The sequence below is a fragment of the Cygnus olor genome, chromosome 9 (assembly GCF_009769625.2).
Source record: "Cygnus olor isolate bCygOlo1 chromosome 9, bCygOlo1.pri.v2, whole genome shotgun sequence".
Lineage (NCBI taxonomy): Eukaryota > Metazoa > Chordata > Aves > Anseriformes > Anatidae > Cygnus > Cygnus olor.
In genome coordinates this window covers 15,507,281-15,526,604 of record NC_049177.1, presented here as the reverse complement: position 1 = coordinate 15,526,604, position 19,324 = coordinate 15,507,281, and the positions used below count along the sequence as shown (strand labels likewise).

The window sequence follows — 19,324 nt, the reverse complement described above, 5'->3', positions numbered from 1 at the left end:
CCTTGAAATCCCTTGAAATGGCAAGAGCCATTTCTGGGCCCCTGAAGTTAATATTTGGCTCATAATGAATTACCCGCAGTGGCCTGGACAGCGAAATGTTGAAGTATTTTTAAGCACTGCATTTGAGCTAAATGGCACAAGGAAGCGCCTGCATGAAGCAGCATATAATTAACTGCGATTACAGCTCCGGTCATATCCTGATCCATTTAAGTTATTTTTCAGAGTGCTCACTATCGCCACTGTTTAATTCATTTTTCCGTTAGATCGCAGCTACACAGACATCTTTCATCTGCTGCCAGTGAAATTAATATTTTTCTTTATTCCTAGTACAGATAGATTTTTTTTATTTTTTTTTTTAAGCTAGTTAATTCTGGGGTGGTTCATGTGACAGGCTGGGTGGCAAAGTCAATCTTTCCTAGATATTTCAGAGGAGAAGGGTCTTTGATCTCCTTGTGTTCTGATGTTTGCTATAAGCATTGTCCTCTGTCACTCCATAGCCCATGACCCCGTCTCTCATTAAATGGCAGCAGATTCTGTAGGTGTAAGTTTCTTTTTTCTGAGCAGAGAATTTGAAGCCAGAGAATTGGTACCAATATGTTTTGAACCAAAACAGCAAGTAGTGATTCACCACAAGCTAAATGTTCCCATGCACTCCCACCTGCCTGGGAGCAGAGATCAACCCTTGTCATGGGCAGATGGGGGAGCAAAACCAGAACATACGTGAAGTAACCAGAAGTTCATGCAGTGGACAATATAAGGTGGGAAAATAAAAGGCCTGTTTTGCCTGTATTACCAAAGGCCTGTTTCACCAATCACCTGTTTTTAATATTTGATTTTTATTTTTTCCAAGAGATGCTTTTGGAGCAGATCCTGCTCATCTTTCTAACCTTAGGAACTGGATGAACTTTCTTAGAGTTAGGCTGAGGGTTGAGCCTAAGGGTTGTGGCAGTGCATAGGTGTCATGGTCATGGGTGACTCAGCTGGTACTTCAGTTGTTAATTAGGGCAGGTAAAGTATGCTTTGCTGACTGTCAGGTGTTCTTTAAGACCTTTCCTAATAGTCTGCAAGATGCTCTTTAATACTCTGCAAGCCTGAAATTGCATTGTAAGACTAAAGTGCTCCTTCCTGCCTTCTTTCCAAGGAGGCAGCTGTGCAAAGCTGCAAAATGTGATGTGTGCACGTGCGTATGCCATTTATACACAGGCACATATTTCTGCCTAGCTGGTGCAGTTAGCAAAAACTTTTGCTCTGAGCTTGAGAATGACTGGGGCCGTCCCTTCTTTCTTCAGGAAATTTGCACCAAGATGTTCAGTGTGTAAGGAGCCCATCATGCCGGCCCCAGGACAAGAGGAGACTGTCCGCATTGTCGCCTTGGATCGTGACTTCCATGTCCAGTGCTACCGGTGTGAGGTTAGTATTCTAATCACATGAAGGAGAGAAAGCAAAGGCTGGTATAATTTCATCGCTGCCTCATGCTATAAACACGACTGGCATACCCTATTGTAACACTGGCTCTACAATCAAATTACTTCATTGACTCCAGCATGCAAGGAATTTTTCCTCATTTATATCAGCACAAATGAGAAGAAAATCAGGTCCCTTATTCATAACAGGTTCATTAGGAGAGCAAGAGAATGTGACTCAGTTAATTAGAGCTTAATATTTGAGAGCATCATAAATTATAGCTTGGACACAAACGTTGCTCATGTTTATGTTCTTAAAATGAAAGCTAATGTGTGTTAGAATTTGAGCAAGATTGTACAGGAAACTCAACATATGGCTCTGGGTTGAAGAATTTTAATGGACACATAAACATGATCATTCTTGTTCAGTGCAATGCTTTTTGTGCTACTTTCCTGTTAAGTTTCATTACACACTTCATATAATTTTGATGGTAAGAATCTGAAGACAGAAGAAAAATCACCTTAAAGCAATTAACATGTGAGAACAGCTGTGTTAGAGAACCTTCAAGAATTCCTCAATGCAAGTGTTACTTGCTGGATAATATATCAGCCAGATGGCAGGGTAAGAAAATGAGACCGAACGTATTTCTTATCGCAGTTGCAGGTTTTAATATCCAACTGGAAAGAAGGATGGACTCTGGCTTGAAGGTCTTGGCTAAGACTGGGGGCATCTGGTTCACTTCTCAGTCTGACACTGGCATCCAGGGTTCAGCCCATTACTTAAGCCTAGTTTTCATAAGGCATTGGGGCATTCGTACACTAAATTTTGTAGAGTCTAATTCATCATACAGCATTTCTTCATGCTGGCTGTTGAGATACCTAGGCTTCATACATGAATGTCAGAAGTAGGTGCAGTGGATAGCTGAGGACAGACACGTGGCTCAGTGAAGTCCAACATAGGTCCCAAAACAGTACATTATTAGCTTGGAGCATCATCTCATGGGCAACTGAACTGCTGCGGGCTTGACCTGAAGTATTCATGTGGATTTGCTGTTCTAGAGATTGCTGCACTATGATCTCTGCATAATGCAAGTCTTCCCACAGGCACTGCATGTCGGTAAGACAATAAAGATGAGAGCTAGACTCCCACATCAGTGAGGTACAGAAGTCTTTTGCAATCTCTGAAAATCCTTCTGTGTTTTGGCCTTCACGTCCACGTGCCTCAACTATTTCAAGTGGAGCAATAGTTACATTCCTTTTTCTATCACTTGCCTGCCAGGTGTATTTACAAACACAGATTTATCATGAAGCATGGCCTCTAAGCAAACTGTAATCCTCTAGCTGCAGCTCCATCAGTAGTCCTTGCCAAAATGATTGCCTGATCACACACACCATGAGGAGCAATGAGGAGTCTTCCTAGCAGCTGTACTTAAGTCAGCCTGAAAATATATAGATAGAGTTCTCTGGGACAGTGCTTGGGCCTTTTTTGGGGGTTTCCACTGTTCCTGTCTCAGCGAAATCCTCCTCTCAGGCACACCCTTTTGCACCAACAGCAATACAAACACAGGTGGCAGTTCTGGTCATGGGAGACAGGCAGGGAGTTTGCTTAGCTGTCACCCTGGAAAGGATGCTATAGCTTTGTGGCATTAACTCTTCCAAAGGAGATTACCTGTAGTCAGATATTAGTACTGAACTTCCTTCCTGGGGATGCTTCCTTTTTTATCTTTTTTTGCATTATTAAATATGTGCTTAAGTTTGATGTTTTCTTCAATGCAACGACCTTTCCTTCCTCAGAAATGTGAAGGGAGTAATCTCCTTTTATTTTCAATTGGATTAAATTCAGCAGAGAGCTTGGGAACCCATCCTCTCTGCAGCATTGTCTCTTATCAGAAAATGGCTTAATCATGAAAGACATCACGTACCTCAGCTTCTGCTTTACGCTGACTCAGGCTGGATCCTGTTACAAGGTGGAGAGTGAGGAGAGAGCTTCTTTGACTAATAGATTCTTTGCTTGATCTTGTTCTTATTTCTTATTTACTTTGCTTTTGCTGTTTGCTTGTTTCCTAGGACTGCGGCGGCCTCCTGTCTGAAGGGGACAATCAGGGCTGTTACCCTCTGGACGGGCACATCCTTTGCAAGACCTGCAACTCGGCTCGGATCCAGGCTCTGACTGCCAAGGCCAGCACTGATCTCTGAGTATCAACTGTGACCCTCCCCAGGATGCCTTTCTGGGGGAATTGCACAAGCTTTGCATGATTTCTTTCCAGCCTAGGGTCTGAAACTCTGTTTAAAAAAAAAAAAAAAAAAGTAAAACTGGAAGGTGTTGGAACAAGAGGGCAGTTCTTCAGGCCATGTTCAGACTGCCTGCAATAGGCACCTAATTTAGACATGATTCTCCAGGATGGTGGCAAGTCAGACCACCAGCTGTCTCTGCAGTTGATGGTGACAAGTGGTGATAACACCTAAGTTATCTGCCTGTAGAAGGAGGTCTGAACTGGTGAAAGGTGGCTGAGCTAGACCCTTTTCCTAAGTCATTCTGAAAACTTGATCAGCTCTCACTGAAGACAGGGGAGCTTCTCTTTGACTTAATAGTATCTGGGTCACAGCAGAAGTAGCTCCACTGTCACAGAAGGTATGAAACCAGTATGAGAGTAGAACCAGTGCTCCTCTCATTACATCACAAACAATACAACTTCAGCCATGCTGCACCTAAGAGTGTAGATGTGACCTTGTATCTTTGGGACACAGATTTGTTGTCTGAATCTTTTGCCTTAGGCCCTTACTTGTCTCCATTCCCTTCCAGTTCTATAGGTTTTTTTCTTTTTCTTATGAAATTATATTTTGCTATTGCATAAACTTATTCAGTAGTGATGCTTCCAATTCGCAAAATGAGCAATCACAGAAAGACATAAGCTTGAATACACTACACACACACACACACACAATGTGCTTTTGATTTACTAGAGGTATAAGTCAATCTTGTCCATTGAGAAGGTCTTTCAAGAATCTGGGGCTGAAAACACTTTTTAAAAATCCCAGTAGTTAAAAAAAAAAAAAAAAACTACATAGAACTGCAGTGCAGAAAGCGATGCTCAAAAACATCTTATGCCACTCATTATAGTGGGACCAATGTCAGCGCTGGTTTCTGGGTAGATATTTAAGCAGTGCAGTCTTGTTCCATTGTTAATTGCGATGGGGAGGATTTTTCTTCAACTGTAACAGGGATTGAAGCAGGCCTTGGGATAGATGTTTCTCTGATGGTAACGTGCACAATCTGGAGTTCTCATTAAAAAAGGTATCTTATTTCAACAACGGCAAAAGGACCTTTCTAAATATATGCAGTTGTTCAGTTTTTATCTTAAAAAAGTTAAGGTGTTAAACCGTTCTCTGTGCCAACCCAAAAAGCAAGCATTTTTTTCTTTCATTTTCATCCCAGCCACTTATTACTCCTCGCTGGTAAAATGTCATTGCAGAAGAGTGCTGGGCCAGGAGCAGCACTTTCATCTCCTGTCCAGAGTTAATATAAATGCCAAGGTAAATAAAAAGCTGGGCACAGATAACCTTTTTTTTTTTCCTCATGTTGATGGAATTTTTGTGTTTTTTGTTGTTTTGTTAATTAAAAAAATAATAAATTTGCAGCTCACTCTGAGCAGCTATAATATTCTTGTTCATGAAACCCGTAATAACTCAGGTGCAAATTACATAGTGAGGGAGTAATTTTCATATCACTGAATTGACATTAATATCTTATTTGCAGATGTAATCAAAGAGAATACCTTTCTTTGCACTTAACAAATTAAGAAGCAGAACTGAAACAGTTGCAGGCTGATTGACCATATTAGTGACAAACTGGCACTTTTCAACAGTGTTACAAGAAATTTTTTTCATGCACCCACTGAAAAGCAATGAGAATGCGGTGCTTTCATCTTTAATCTCTATAACAGAAGCCTGATATAATTATACCCACTAATGCTGGAAAAAAAGGAAAGTTAGATGAGCTAGGCTGGTAAGAAACAAAGAAGAAAAAATTGATATACTCACTGCAGCTCCGGCAAATGGTGCATTTCCTTTCAGTTTAGCACTAACCTTTATGGAAGAACACTGTGAACTGTAATAGCTTTAGCTGTATACAGTAAATTCAAATACAAACTGTGTAAGGAACAGAGGTTTCAGATAGGTATTTCTGTATTTTGGCAAGCTGCATTGGTGTCAGGGAAGACTCCCAAAATTCACAGCTCAGAATGAATCCTTCTTTGTAGAAGGGTGGCATCATTAAGCAATAGAAATCATTCTCCACCGTAGTGACTGTGCTGAAGCAGTTTGCCTTTTTATACTAGATTTCTACCCTGGCCTTCAAGAATTTTACTGCCTTATACGTTAACAGACTTTTTTTGCACTGTGGCTTCTGCCAGATTCCATCTGGGCTCCTGCTCCCTGAACCATGGCACGTAAGATACTTCTGAGCTCGCTTCTTTACAGGCAGTCCCCACCACCACCAGTCAAAAACCCTGGCAACTATTGAGCAAATCCAGTTTGAATTAACCCCATAGAAACACCGGAGTTCAGAGCTGGGATTGCTAACACTTGTTGTATCCCTATAGAGGATTTTACATTTCTGCAAGCATGCACAGAAGAAGCCATTCATCAGGCTGCAAACACAGCTCTGAACTTCCTCCTTGTTAGTGTTAAATCAGGTGGCTGATGAGACTCTCATAAATAACAGTGGGGTAACTGATGGAAGTGAGCTAATTTGGCCACAGTCTGCAGGCAGGCACGACTCAGGAGGACTGAAGTCGAGAGCCCCTTGGGCTTTTATGGCTCTGCCATAGGCTGGACTTGGAGCAAGTCATATGGCTTCTCATCTTCTGCACGAGGTTTCTTTACGACTTCCCAGGGATGCTATGGGAATTAAACTAATCATGGATTGGCCCAAACTACCGATTTTGGAGTTCTGTTTTCTTTTTCCAGAAAAGTTTGCTGGTATGTAGGTTTGGGATTCCAGCCCATTTCAAAGCCAAGGGCCAGCCAGGAGGTCTAGATCTGAATCTCTGTGTTATTAGGGTGCTGTGGTGAGTTGGGCTGGTGTGCAGGGAGGTGAGAGCCAAACTTTTCACACATAAAATACCCCATGGATGGAAAGCAGTTGACAAAGATTGGGCAGTGTTATATGAGGTACTGTGGCTAATTTCTCTACCTGATATATCTGGGCAAAGGTACTGTTGTGCTTTTGTTTTTACTTCTGAAACACCAAAGCCATCTGCCTGTTGGAAGAAGTGAGTGTCCAAAAAGCTCATCTTCATTTTCTGTAATTCATGTTCTTTTGGCTTCTAAAATTGCTATAAATATATTTGAAAGGTAGTGCATATATGTATATATACATATATGTACATGTACGTACTGAGGGTCTCATCACCCACCTGTGCATGGAAATCTCCCCTCTGATGCATCAGGGTTTAATTAGGAAATGTTGGTGGACTTATCTTACTTGCACTGTAATTAAGAATCCCTGGGATATTGCTACATCACAATATTTATCACATATTTGTAATATAACCTGACTTATCTGTTCCAAAGAAGGACTTTATTTTGCCAAAGAGGCCTTGCTTTTTTAAGGTGCACTTCTTAGCCATGATAAAAGTCACTTCGTTTGTGCCTGTGGTAATGTCAGAACTGTTCCTTTCAGAAAGATTTGGAAGATCACACATCTCTGTTTGAGTCTACAGAGGTTTTGCTTGTGCTGCTTTGGCTTTTTGAGCATTTGTTGGCGAGTAGGGCCTGATCCCATGATTTGTGCGGCCAGATAGGGCCCAAGAGGGGCCAGGATCAGGGTCTAATTTAGCAAAATGCTTAAGCCCACGGGGTTTGTTTAAGCATAGGCTTAAAGCCGTTGCATGGTATGACATAAGCCATGGGTGTACAGTCATTAATACCAGACTGATTCTGTATTGCCCAGTTAGGCAGGTTCAAGTTGGGTAGGATGTGGGCACAAATTTCTGTCAAATGAGCTTGAACACACGATGCAGCTCCTGCATCGCCCTCATGCTGGCTGGAGGAGGGCAAACAGGAGATGACCCAATGCAACATGTGGACAATGGGGGGGGTGAGTTATTACAAGATCGGTGCTTCATGTCAGGTGGCTGTGGTACTTTCCCTATGTCGTAAGGAGCCCTCCAGCCAGATTTACTGTATCTTTGAACCATGGCTTTAAGTGACTACTTAAACTTTCTCCGAAAGATTGGGTTGCCTTGGTTACAACCCAATCCTTAAGCATATCCCCAAGGTTAACACTAGTATTTTATGAATGTGATGGGTTTTTTTGTCACTTACCTTAATCATTGCCTGAACGTTGCTTTTAAAAACAGAAAGCAACACCACTGCTTTAGCATATCAGATAATGCACCTTTAATTATTTTTTTTAATATTTTAGTTTAGATTTTTATCACAGCTGCAAAACACTTGGGTAATGACTTCATCATAGAGGTGTGGGAGTAGCGAAGTGTTTATCAGAGTGAACTCTACATAATAGTGTTCAGCCTGACGGCAGGAGCAAGGCTTCCATGAGACACAGGCCTCAAGTTGACTTTCTGCCTACCAGCAAAATGTGCCTGAGAAGAATGAGGAAAAGGTGTCTTTTAGAGAATTGGTGGTAGTTGAAGAGAATATGCAACAAATCATACTGAAATCTCTTTGAACCTGCTCCTTCCTGCTAGGCCGTGGTGAGCCAAGCCTAGCCTAGGCCTGATAAATGCTGGTTTTATGGTATTGATCCTTTTGATTTTGAGACAGTCCGGCAAATGTGGGCTAACAGGACCCCCAGAGACGGTCTGTGAGGGAAATTCTGTGTCTTCACCTTCCTTCAGTAACCGTGTTAGACACCTGATGCCTTGGCTGAGAAAGGATTTGAGTTTTTAACTGTTTTTTTTTTATTGATATATGTTTCCAGCAGTCGGTTCGTCACATTGATTTGCTATTTGTTCCCAGAGTTGTGCTGACTACATTTGATATAACTTTCAATACTGTAAGTCAGGGCTAGCAGAGGGATGTGCTGAAGAATCTCACTGTGGTGAAATTCCCAAGAGAAAACACTAGTGATGGTAATTGAGGGTTTGTTGCCAAAGGATAGCAGGAACTACTTAGAACTATCTGGAAGTTAGTAATGTACAAATTAAGAGAGCTGTGAGCAAGAACACTATTTCCAGTTAGAGCTGGTCACAATTTTTACACTAAATTATGTGATGTCAGAAGTGCCGTTTTTTAAATGAGATATTCTCTTTTCAGTGTTATCCACAACAGTTTTTCTTGCTGTTATAATTAAAACCATATTGAATTTTTATCTAAATAGATTTCAGAGTTGTTAACAAATATTTTCATTTCTCAAAAACCCATGTCTCCCTCATTTTTTGTAGTTCTTGGGTTTCTTCTGCAGGTAAATTAAAGTTTCTGTAATGGTTTTGAAAGCTTTTTTGGATAAAAATTCCCTTTTTTATTTTTTTAAAGCACGTGTTCTTGGAAAATGATTCAGTATTAGGCCTGGTAAAGTAAAATTTTAAGAAAAAAACTTTGAAACTTTTCACAAGGTATTTTACCCCCCTATTTTTGACTAGCTTTACTAACTTTGAAGTCACTGTTTCCTTTGCCGGAACAATCCAAATAATGTGACTCTTCTTAAAATAACAGCGTTACTTCCGTTGGGTTTGTTTTTCTTAAAGCCATGGACTGCCTGGCTATGGAGAGTGCCTGTGACTTTTTATGTGGCAATTGCATTTTTTTTCTTAAAATTAGTGAAAAATATAAGCACATCATTGCAGCTGCCGTGAAGATCAAGAGGTACGATTGAACTTCCTCACCATTCTGGGCTTGGGAATGGCATTTCTCCTTAAACATTTCTTGAAATATTACCTGTCTTCCTCAACATTTCAAGTTTGAATTTGCAACAGTCAATTGCCTGTCTGGCATTTGGTGCTTCCGAGTGCTGCGAGAGAGAGAAGACTTAACACTTGTGAAATTATAAAGTTCTCCTGACATATGAAAACCCAAGAGAAAGCCATAAGCTCAGTAGGTTTCCTGATGGCCTTTGGGGAACAGCTCTCATTTCAGCTTGCAGGTTCTCTAATGCGATTTGCAAACACTAAGATCAAACACCTGCAGACCACTCTGGCATACGGACTCACATGCACACGTAAGGTGGTTGTGGGGCTACAACTAAGAAACGTTTAGGCTGAAATATTAAGCACTGCTACTTATACCCACTGGGCTTTGTTCCTGGCTGTGTGTTCCTGGTCTCTTTTGGCTTCGTGTTATGTGTATAGGCAACTATCCCATGGGCTGATTGCTGATATCAAGAGCTCTTAGTCCAAACTTTTTTTTCTGTTTTTCTGTTTGTCTACATTTCTCATCACGTGTAGACCTTTTAGAAAATGAGGAAGGAAACAAAAGCCCCAGGGGTGTCATTACCTTTACATTTCCAGGGGTTAACGTCCCTCTCTGGGAACATGGTGCTTGGAGGCTCTACTTTTTTGTCTCTGCCCTCCCTTTTGTCCACAAGTGGCAATCTTACCCTCTTTTTCCATTTGCTCAACATGCTCTCGTCCTTGTAGTGAAGATGGTATGTTACTTACTTCACAGAGGTATTGCAAGGCTTAGCTAGTAGTCGGAAAAACTTTTCCAGATCTTTAATCAAGTATTTTTGCGCATCCATAGTATCAGTGGCCTGCCATATGGATATCAAAGAAAATGATTATAATTATTGCTTTTAAAATGATTGTGAAATTGTGCCTTACTTTTTCAGTCATATTTAACCATGTAATTTAGAACCACATGATTGCAGGGACTTATCATGAAGAAATTTGTTTGAAGGATAGTTTGTTTTTAAATATTTTTTCTCCAAAAGTGAATTTATTAGTTTTCCCTCTTTTATTTCTTTTCCTCCAGTTTTATTCCTTTAATATGTTTGTGTAAAAGGGCAGCCAACATTTGCATTCGTGAGAGACAGAAGATTTTATTTGGTCTTGTATGTGGAGCTTTCATTTTCTTTTATGTTCCTTCAGGAAAATTCCTCTCTGCTCGATTACTCATACTTAGATGTCTTTAAATGCAGGCTGACCAGTAAGGGTTTTTTGTTGTTGTTTAATTTAGTGTGTGGTTTGCTTTGTGTTTTTGTTTTTTAATTATCCAGATATCGGGTACTGGGGAGGCATTGCACATTAATGCAGAATGTTAATGCTAATTTTCATAGAAAAGACAAAATTAGAGTCCTTTCCCTGTCTCCAGCACAGTTTTGTTACTGTTTTGTGTACGACACTAATATTAAGCCAGGCTGTAAAGGCAGAACACTCGGTGACCTACTTCCATTCACCAGCAAGAATCCTTTGTCAGCTGACTCCTGTTTGTTTGTTCATTTTTAAATGTCGGATTACAGAATGAGCATCTCCCAAAGATGAAAGAAAACAGTGTTTTCATGTGCAGGAAATTTGGGGTTGCAGTAACAGAACATTTTCTTTGTGAATTTGGATGTCATGGTGTTTTAAAGCCCCTGCCTGGAGCCTAAATCAATTTGGCTTCTCATCCAGTTCATCTCACTGGTGCTCCTAAAAGGCTGCAGCCCTGCAAAAGCTCATGCAGCATTTTTGGCTGCTTTCCCTTGCTCCCATTTGGTACATATTTGCACAATTTAACTGAGCTTTTCTTTCTGCTGAAGGTCAGATGCAAGCGATACGAAACACTAAACTTTATAAACAAGCAAAGCCATTTTAACCACAGTGTTTTGGAAAAGAATGGTTTTTTAGGTGGCGCACTGTCTGCTGGCCTGTGGAGGGGGGATCCTGAGACTACATTTGACTGAAACAGGATGCAAAGCCACAAGCCTTGGTTTCTTAATAAACTACTTACTGTAATCCAGCTACACAGTTTCAGCCTCACACTTTAGAAGAAGCTTCCAGCAGCAACGCGCATACAGGCACTTTCCCTTTTCCTTGCAGAAAGTGAAACTTTCCCAACCAGTGCAAATTTAACCTATTGCATAAGATGCTGGAAGTTTGTTTTTTTGGTTGTTTTTCTTTTTTTTTTTTCTTGGGGTTCTTTCTGTAACCTCTATGAGCAAAGGATAAATAGCTTTTCTTTTTTCCCTTCTTTTTTTTTTTTTTGACAAGATTAGATGTTGCATATTGATGAGCTAGCATTTCAAAGGTCTATGGGGCTTTGGAACGTATTAAGAATCTCTGAAGTTTAATATTCACCACATCTTAAATATTCAGAAGGAAAAATCTGCATAAAATGGCTTTTGATAAATACGTTCTAGGCGTTCTTTCTTGCTGTCTTACACAAGCGTTGTGGGGATTGTGGCCGTGCCAGTTTTGTTCCAAAGTGTCTTTTATTTCAGCTTATCAGGACCGTTTTGATCCCATTTGTATGCCCAGCACTTGTCCTGAAGTCTTTTATGGTTTCCACTGGAACTGTACTGCAGGCAGGTGGATGTAACCAAGGCAAAGGCACTGCTGAGCATCCCAACTCCTGCATGTCTGTCTGCCTCATTGCTCCCCTCCTGATGTACAGCCTCAACCTGTTTTTGGTGGTGCAGGTTGCTCAGCCTGGCTGGTTAGCCCAGCGATCAGGCTTGGCTAAGATCTTTCTGGAGACATTCTTCATGCTGGTGGGGATTTGCAGGTGGAGAGGGCAAGATCCTGGATGCAGGAACAAAGCAAAGTGCCGCTCGGCGCATCTCAGATCTCGCAGGGCAGTTTGGGTCTTCAGTAAGAATCTCAGCAGTAAGAGAAATGTTTTTCGGAGAAATCCTTCCTTGGATCTGTTTCCCATCTCTGTTGAAAATCTGACTGAAGCTTTAGATGAGGATCAGTGATGGGCTGTGTACACTCAGATATTTTACTGTATTATGAACGCTCTCATTTGCCTTATCCTTGAAGTCCCATGGTGCATGCCATGGTGTGCAGGACAGCTTCTTTGGCACTGTTCATCTGCAGCCTGGACTTCGTCATGCCAGCCCCTGTTAAATCAGTGCCTGGTACTTTTTCTCAGGACAGCTCTGGCTTGGGCCAAGGGCATCTCGTGCTCCTATGCAAACAGTGGTGCTTTCATTTCTGGCTTAAAAATAATGCAGCCTTTTCAAATTCACCTTTCCCCTCTCATGTATTCCTGACGGAAGTAGGGTTTTAAATATTTCATAACATTCTTCTTTCTTCTCCTTTTTTGCCAGATGTCTTGAAAACATTGTCAGATTACAATCTGGGTGGGGGTTTTCAGGATCGATTTCCTTTCCTTCTTGATTGCGTGGTGTAGGTTTGCAATAAGTTTTTTTTCTTTTTTTTTTTTTTCACGTCTTACAGAACAGATGCCTTCAGTTTATGCAGAGAAAGATTGACTATGATTAGAGCTAATCCAGGATGGCAGGATTGGACCCCCACAGTGAAATCTAGAAAAGTGATTGCAAAAGTATTTTGTTTCTCCTTTATTAATTACACAGGAAGTTTCCACAGAAGGCTCATGTAACACAACTGGCCTATGTAATAAGTAGCAGGGCCTGTAATTACAGTCTGTCTTCTGATCCTATCTGTGCTCTGACTTTCTAGGCATTGCAGTTCTATTTACATGTGTCTTTGTCACCTTTTAAATTTTTGATTGGTCACTAAGGGAAGAACAGCACAAGCGGCGAGCCCTGCGGAGATCCAGCAATGAGGCATCCTCCTCCTCCTCACATATCTGCCTGCTTTGGGACACAGAAGAGATTTTTACCAGGCATGTAGCAAAGGGAGCGGGCTGTGCGCCAGCTGTGTATCTTTCGAGATCTCGGAGTCTTTGTAGGACTGGAAATTTGAACCTTTTACAGGTCTTAACTAGTGTACTATCCTGCAAGGGAGTTTATATGTCAGCATTTCTTTGCTCCAAGCAGTTTCTACAGGATTTCGCCTTTGTTTTTTGTAAGATTCAGGATCTTATGGTTGCAAAGAGATCCTTCTAGATATGACACAAGGAGAGAGATGGCTTTTGGCAGCATTCAGAGTAGCTGAGCTACAAATGCTGATACCAATGTAAAACAACAGTAACCTGAGTGGAAGTGGAAGGCAGCGATTTACCCACAGTTCAGCACCAGGTTCACCAGCACTGAGCACCAGCAAGCAGGCCTCAAGCAGATCAGCTGTCTGGCATGTCAGTCCTGAGGCCTGGCAATGAGGAAATGAGCTCCTTGCGAAAGTCCTTGGTGCTGGTCACTCTCACGGTAGTCTCTTCTCTCTTTTAAAACGTGTTCTTGAGTCAGGGTAGAACTTGAGAGGGGTGTCCCCCAGTCTTCTCCTTCAAGTCATATTCCCAGCGCTATGTTTGATCAAGAGGAACAAAAGCCATTGTGCAAACACTGTTATTCTGTGCAAAAAAATATTAGCAACCCACTATGGATACATTTAATGTCCGTTAAAGCGTTATGCAAATCGTCCCTTTTCTGCAGCTTGCACTGTTATTTAATTATTTTTGGTATGACTTATAAAAAAAAAAAAGAAAGCACAATTATTTTTTAATTTTTTCTAACTCTACTTCTAAGAAAGTTGATGCTTTAAAGGGAAAAAAAAACTTACTTTCAAACATGGGTTTTTCAGGCTTCAAAATTAATAATTTCTACACCTGACCCAGTTCTTGCAGCTGCCAAAAAAGAAAAGAGAAAGCTATTTAAATTTCTCATAGAACCATTTATCTCTTAAAATATGCCAAGGCAATTTGAGGTGGGGGTGGAGACTCAGCTATTTATCTCAGCAGCTTGATTTTTCTCTTTATGTTTCTAACTGTCAGGGGAAAAAAACGGTAGGAAGCTATTCTTGGGCTATTATTGATGTATTGTGTTGCCATTATGCAGGATGTCTGCTTTGCTATATACGGAAGGACATTAATAATAGCCATCTCCCCTGCCCCCAGCCTCGGTTCCTCTTCGGGAAGATACGCTTTAAACTGGAGCATCTGCCCTGCTCAGACTGCTGCTCCACCCTCCTCTTCCCACCGTTTGTTCCCAGACTAGTTTGGGGGAACAAGGCTAAAGGGAATAAGGAGGCAGGTTGTATTTGCCATTTTTCTGCTTACTTGTGTGCTTGCTCCAGGCAAGTCATTTCCATGCCATGTACCTGGCTTCCTCTTCCCTTCCCGTGTGTTGCCCCTCTTTTCATTCTAAGTTCATCAGTGCAAAAAAAAAAAAAACCTTTCTTGCTGTTTTTTTCTCACAGGGGCTGGCTGGCAGAACGGGCTCAGCAACAGCCCTCTGATTTGTTATTACCCAGCATTTCGTATCCAGAAATGTAGGTTTCCTCATTATTTGCCCTAAGTAGGAAAATGTATTCCCATCCCGCCTACCCCAGGTTTAAAATATTGTTGTGAAACTATAAAGGGTCAGTCCACTTGTTTAAAGACTCGGATGCTTGTTTTATTTTTGGTAGCAAAGTGTATGTTGAACAGGAATAGTTTGATGTTTAAAAAATAGCCCCTCTTCAGCATTCCCCCGAGGTGCGGGAAGTCGTGTCTCCGCGGGTCCGTGCCAGCAGTGGGACAGCCCAGCGAGCAAGGCTGGCTTGAATTGGAAAGAGAACTGAGCAGCCCCATTTCATCTGGGAGCAGAGAGGTGAAAATAATAAACATGGCAAAGACTAAAGGTTGTAATTGGTCTTTATTTTTTTTTTTAGTGGCTAAGTTTCTGCTTTTTGTGCTAATTTTGTTGTACAGAAGCTTTGCTTCTTCAGCATTTCTGGTAGTCAGGACCAAGTGCTCTTTAGTGATGTCTTTTTTTTTTTTTTAATTCAATTTCTAGCTGGGTCCTAGGCTTGATCTGGTCCTTATATGGTCCAGAACCATTTTGTTTTGGGCACTGAATTAAAACAAAGTTAGGAACTCTTTAGGAAAGCACACCCAGATTTTAGGACTAGAAAAAGCAATCAGAATATTTTCCAGTTCTGATACGGGGAAGTTTTCCAAATATGAAGTCTATGTGGGAGGAATGCCTTCATTTGGGAAAGTGCTCGGATTTCAAAATGAAAGGGAGATGGGCATTCGTTGTAGTTCCTCATTGCTTTTATATTCTTACTTGGTGGCAGCTGCTCAGTCAAGAATGAGAAAAAAGCCACCCTCTGGCATGTTGCCTAAACTAGAGCCCAGCACCTCCTCGGCGGATGTTTGCTCCGGCTTGCCACACTCCTGTAGCCTGTTCTGTGCAGATCTAGGGCTGAGGAAATCCTCCTAATGAACCAAGGCCCACCTCATCCTCTCCGTATCCAGAGCTGCTCCCTGTGCTGAGTCTGCAGCCAGCCTAGGGCTTGATCCTGCCTTTGTAGTGCAGGTATTTTGCCAGAAACAGGTGTTTTCTCTCTGCCGTTAGCTCTGGGTTTTCTGTGCAGTGATTAAGATTTGCAGGGAAGGGGAGGGGGATCCTGCTCCAATTAGGCTGCCTTTGTGCTAACGTTTCATTCAGGGCTGTGTGAGATGAGCAGGTTTACGGAAATGCACAGCCAGAGGTTGTGGTTTGTTTCAATTTGAGACGGTACCGACTGAAAGCACAGAACTGAGGCACTGCTTCACATCTGCCAGTGCATTACTGACAGCTCTGTGTGGGTAGGAAGCCAATTCCACTTGGGCAAAGGGATGTTTTCTGCCTTGTCCTTTGAGTCTGATCTAGTTCTTTGATCTATCCATATAGAAGTAGTATTTCTAATGTGCCCAGTGGCCAAGTAGCTAAGCACCTGACAAGCATCTAAGCAGCACAACCAGCAAGATGGGGAGTAGGTTATTAACTGAGTTGCCTTTACAAAAAATATATTCCACTTTCTTCACAATGTGCCTTTTCAGAGACCTGTGGTAGTCGTTCATGGTCAGCAGAGAAATAACCCTAATGCCAAGCAGGGATGAGAACCATAAGAGTGATACAGAACAGAAGCAGTAGGCAGTTAATTTTGAGCATCTGTTTGTTCTCCATTGGGATGAGCAAAGCTTGTTGTCTTGTTTACTACACCACCTTGTCTGGTAGACAACTGTTCAGCAGTGGAGGTACTAGGCTGTATCTCCTTCAACATCTCAATCTTGTCACAGCTCCATAGTCATTCATATCTGGAGATTTTATTTGCTTAATACTGGCTTTTATAAGGTCTCCATTATCCACTTTTTTGTACAACATTAGAGGAGAAAATTCAAAGGTGAACCAAAGGCTGGGTGTTTGACTGGCACTACTGTGTTAAAAAGGCTGATGTGCTTTCACTTTGAATCCCCAAAAAGATGTTTTAGGAAGCTCTTTTCCAGCTGCAGTTGGAGAGGAAATGCAAGCTTTATTGGAAATGCAGCAAAGGGAAAACTCTGATTCTGTGATTCTTTGATGCTTGGGACTGCGCTGCCATGACCCCCGTTGTCCCTCTGGAGAGTGGGGACTGAGAATCGTTCGAGGTATGGGCAGAGCAAATTCATGTTTGGATTTTCTCTTGACCTTGCTAGACAGGATATGCCTTGGTGAAAATTCAACTTGCTTAAGGGTCCTATAATTTCTCACACCATGGTTTGTGTTCTGGACTGCCAGAGAGCCTGGAGGGCAGCCTCCAGGTGCCTTCCTTCCAGTTAGTGAAATGAGAGGCAGAGTACCGACAGTGCAGTGTTGGTAACGGCACCTTCCTGCTCAGAACAAACAGCAGAGATGTGTTGCATTTCAGAGCCTAATCCCTAACATTGGCTTTACCTGTGGGTTGACACCAGGGGGTCCGAACCACATGTGGGTCATTCCAGAAGGATTCCTCTTGGCTAAATGCCTCATGGGCTGGGAGATCTGCTTAGCTATTCCAAACTGCAAGGAGGGCATGCCCCCAGGAATGTATTTGCCCTCTGTTGCTGCTATGCTTGGGCCTATCCCTGCCAGCTGTAGGACCTGTCTGCTCTAGGGTTCGCTGGTGATGATGTTTACTGGGTGGATATTAATGGGTAGTGGATGATTAGGCCAGGTTTGAGATGGTATTTCAGCTTTCTGGTAGCTGTTGGTTTAGCCCTTGAGATAGAGTGGGTTTTGTGTTGTTTCCTTTGGTGCAGCTGGGAGGGGAGCGTGGCTGCTCGCCCTTCTCCTGGTTCTGCAGCAGCAGACAGAGGCTCTCAGTGGTATGGGAAGCATCTTCCTTTAAATGTGAATCACTAGCCTGGGTATCTGGGCAAGAGAGGGGTGCGAGGAGGCATTCCCTGTACAAGGGATGCCTTCTGCTACAAACTCCGTGCCTTCAGATCCTAACGAAGTAACATTACTTGAGCTTTTGGGACTGGTCTCCTGTCTGTCAGAGCATGGGGGTACCAGAGCGTTACCCCTTGCTGAGCACAAGCAGCACCCAAGTCTGTGAGGGGCCCGATCCTGCTGTCATTGGAGTTGTCATGAATCCTGCGAGTTGCTGAATGCACCTCCCGTGAGAGGCTGAGTCCCCTCCCTTCTCACTGAACCCACCAGGCCACTCGGCTCCTTCACTGACTACTTCCACAGGGTTTTGAGGGCACTCAGGAAATGCAATCAGCACCTTACAGGATCGGTCTGCTAGGTTATATATGAAGTTTTTTCTCTGGTAACTTGTGTGCATGAATTGAAAACCATTTATTCCAGTTTGTTCTGAGGACAGATACAGCATATACACATTTTCTATATTTATAAATATATATAGATATATATATTTTGTTCTCAGCTAGTTACCTCTTCTAAACTGCAATTTTCAGAGCAACCGGCGTATATTTTTTATTCAACACATAAAATGACTTTTTACTGTAAGAGAATGAAAGCTGTTTTAAGCATGTGTTTTCTGTATTTTTATTATGCATTATCCAATTATATTGAGATGTATTTTCCTCTTTGCTCTGCTCTCTCAGTTGTTATCCTTATTTTATCAGTTATGCTTTTCTAATGTTTTGTAAGGGAAAATAAATATGCAAAATCGCCAGATGCCTTTTTTCTTTGCAGAAGAAGTATCACAAATGCTTTTTTATTACATTTTACCAATCCAATAAACTCCTTATAAATTTCATTTTTGTTTGCTAGTGTGTGAAATTATTTTTTCAAGTCGAATGGTATTTACTTTCTCCCAACCTCCACCTGCAATTATGCTTCATATCTTTCATCTTTCTCTTTCACATTCAAAATTTCACTGTGTGGTTCTTTAACATGCTTAATTCCAGAGTGAGCCTTTTTCACTGCTGGGTGAAGCAAGGATGCTAGAGTAATGTCACAAGAGAGGCTACACCCTGCTTTTACTGACCATCTCATACAAATTTGGGGCTGTTCTCTCAAACGTGCTTTTGCAGAAGAGAGCACTCCATTCCTGAGCCATGAGGTAATCTGCAGAGGTGGGTTAACATGCAGAGGTTGCCCACAAGTATTCTCAAGGCTGAGTTGTGATGGGGTGGCAGCAGAGCCAAGCACCTTGCTTTGCAGCTGAACGGAGGAGCGTTATTCATAGTACTACGGGGAGGGTAGAAGTGTGGTTTGCAAAGCGTATCTCTTTTAGGAAGTTTTTTCTAGGCTGTCACTGCAGTAAATAACCTGAATTGTTCCTCATCCAGTCCAATCTGCTTAAAAAAAATACTGCTGCTCATCACAGAGCCTGACCTTCACCTCTCCAGTCAAAGCAACTGGCACAGCACCAAACCCTCACCGAGCGCTTTCCCTGACCAAAACGCTTCAAGTGACAGAGAATCCAGTGTGTCTTCAGGTAAGCTGCTTCTTATTCGTTAAATATCTGCGCCGTTTTTAGCTTCTGTTTCCCTATGTTTTCTATCCTTGGACCTTAGTATAAGAGCCTTTTGCTCTCAGAGATCTTCTGTGCAGGGCTACACAGGCTATCTTCAGGTGGGATTAATCTTGGTGAACCTCAATGGCCCTAGAAGATAGATTTGATGTCTGAGGTGGCCCTCTAGTCTTCTGTAGTCTGTGGAGA

General features: G+C 42.0%; 1 protein-coding gene across 23 annotated transcripts in view; it reads left to right on the top strand.

Moving 5' to 3' along the window:
* Positions 1-18,412, top strand: part of LOC121074997 (LIM domain containing preferred translocation partner in lipoma) — a 336,312-nt gene extending 317,900 nt beyond the window's left edge. For all 23 annotated transcript variants that reach the window (XM_040567725.1, XM_040567731.1, XM_040567729.1 and 20 more), the window contains 2 exons: positions 1,290-1,410; positions 3,471-18,412. In XM_040567725.1, coding sequence (XP_040423659.1) covers positions 1,290-1,410; positions 3,471-3,599 — 250 coding nt within the window. In that variant the 3' untranslated portion in view covers positions 3,600-18,412. The remainder of the gene's footprint in view (positions 1-1,289; positions 1,411-3,470) is intronic.
* The last annotated feature ends 912 nt before the right edge of the window (positions 18,413-19,324 follow it).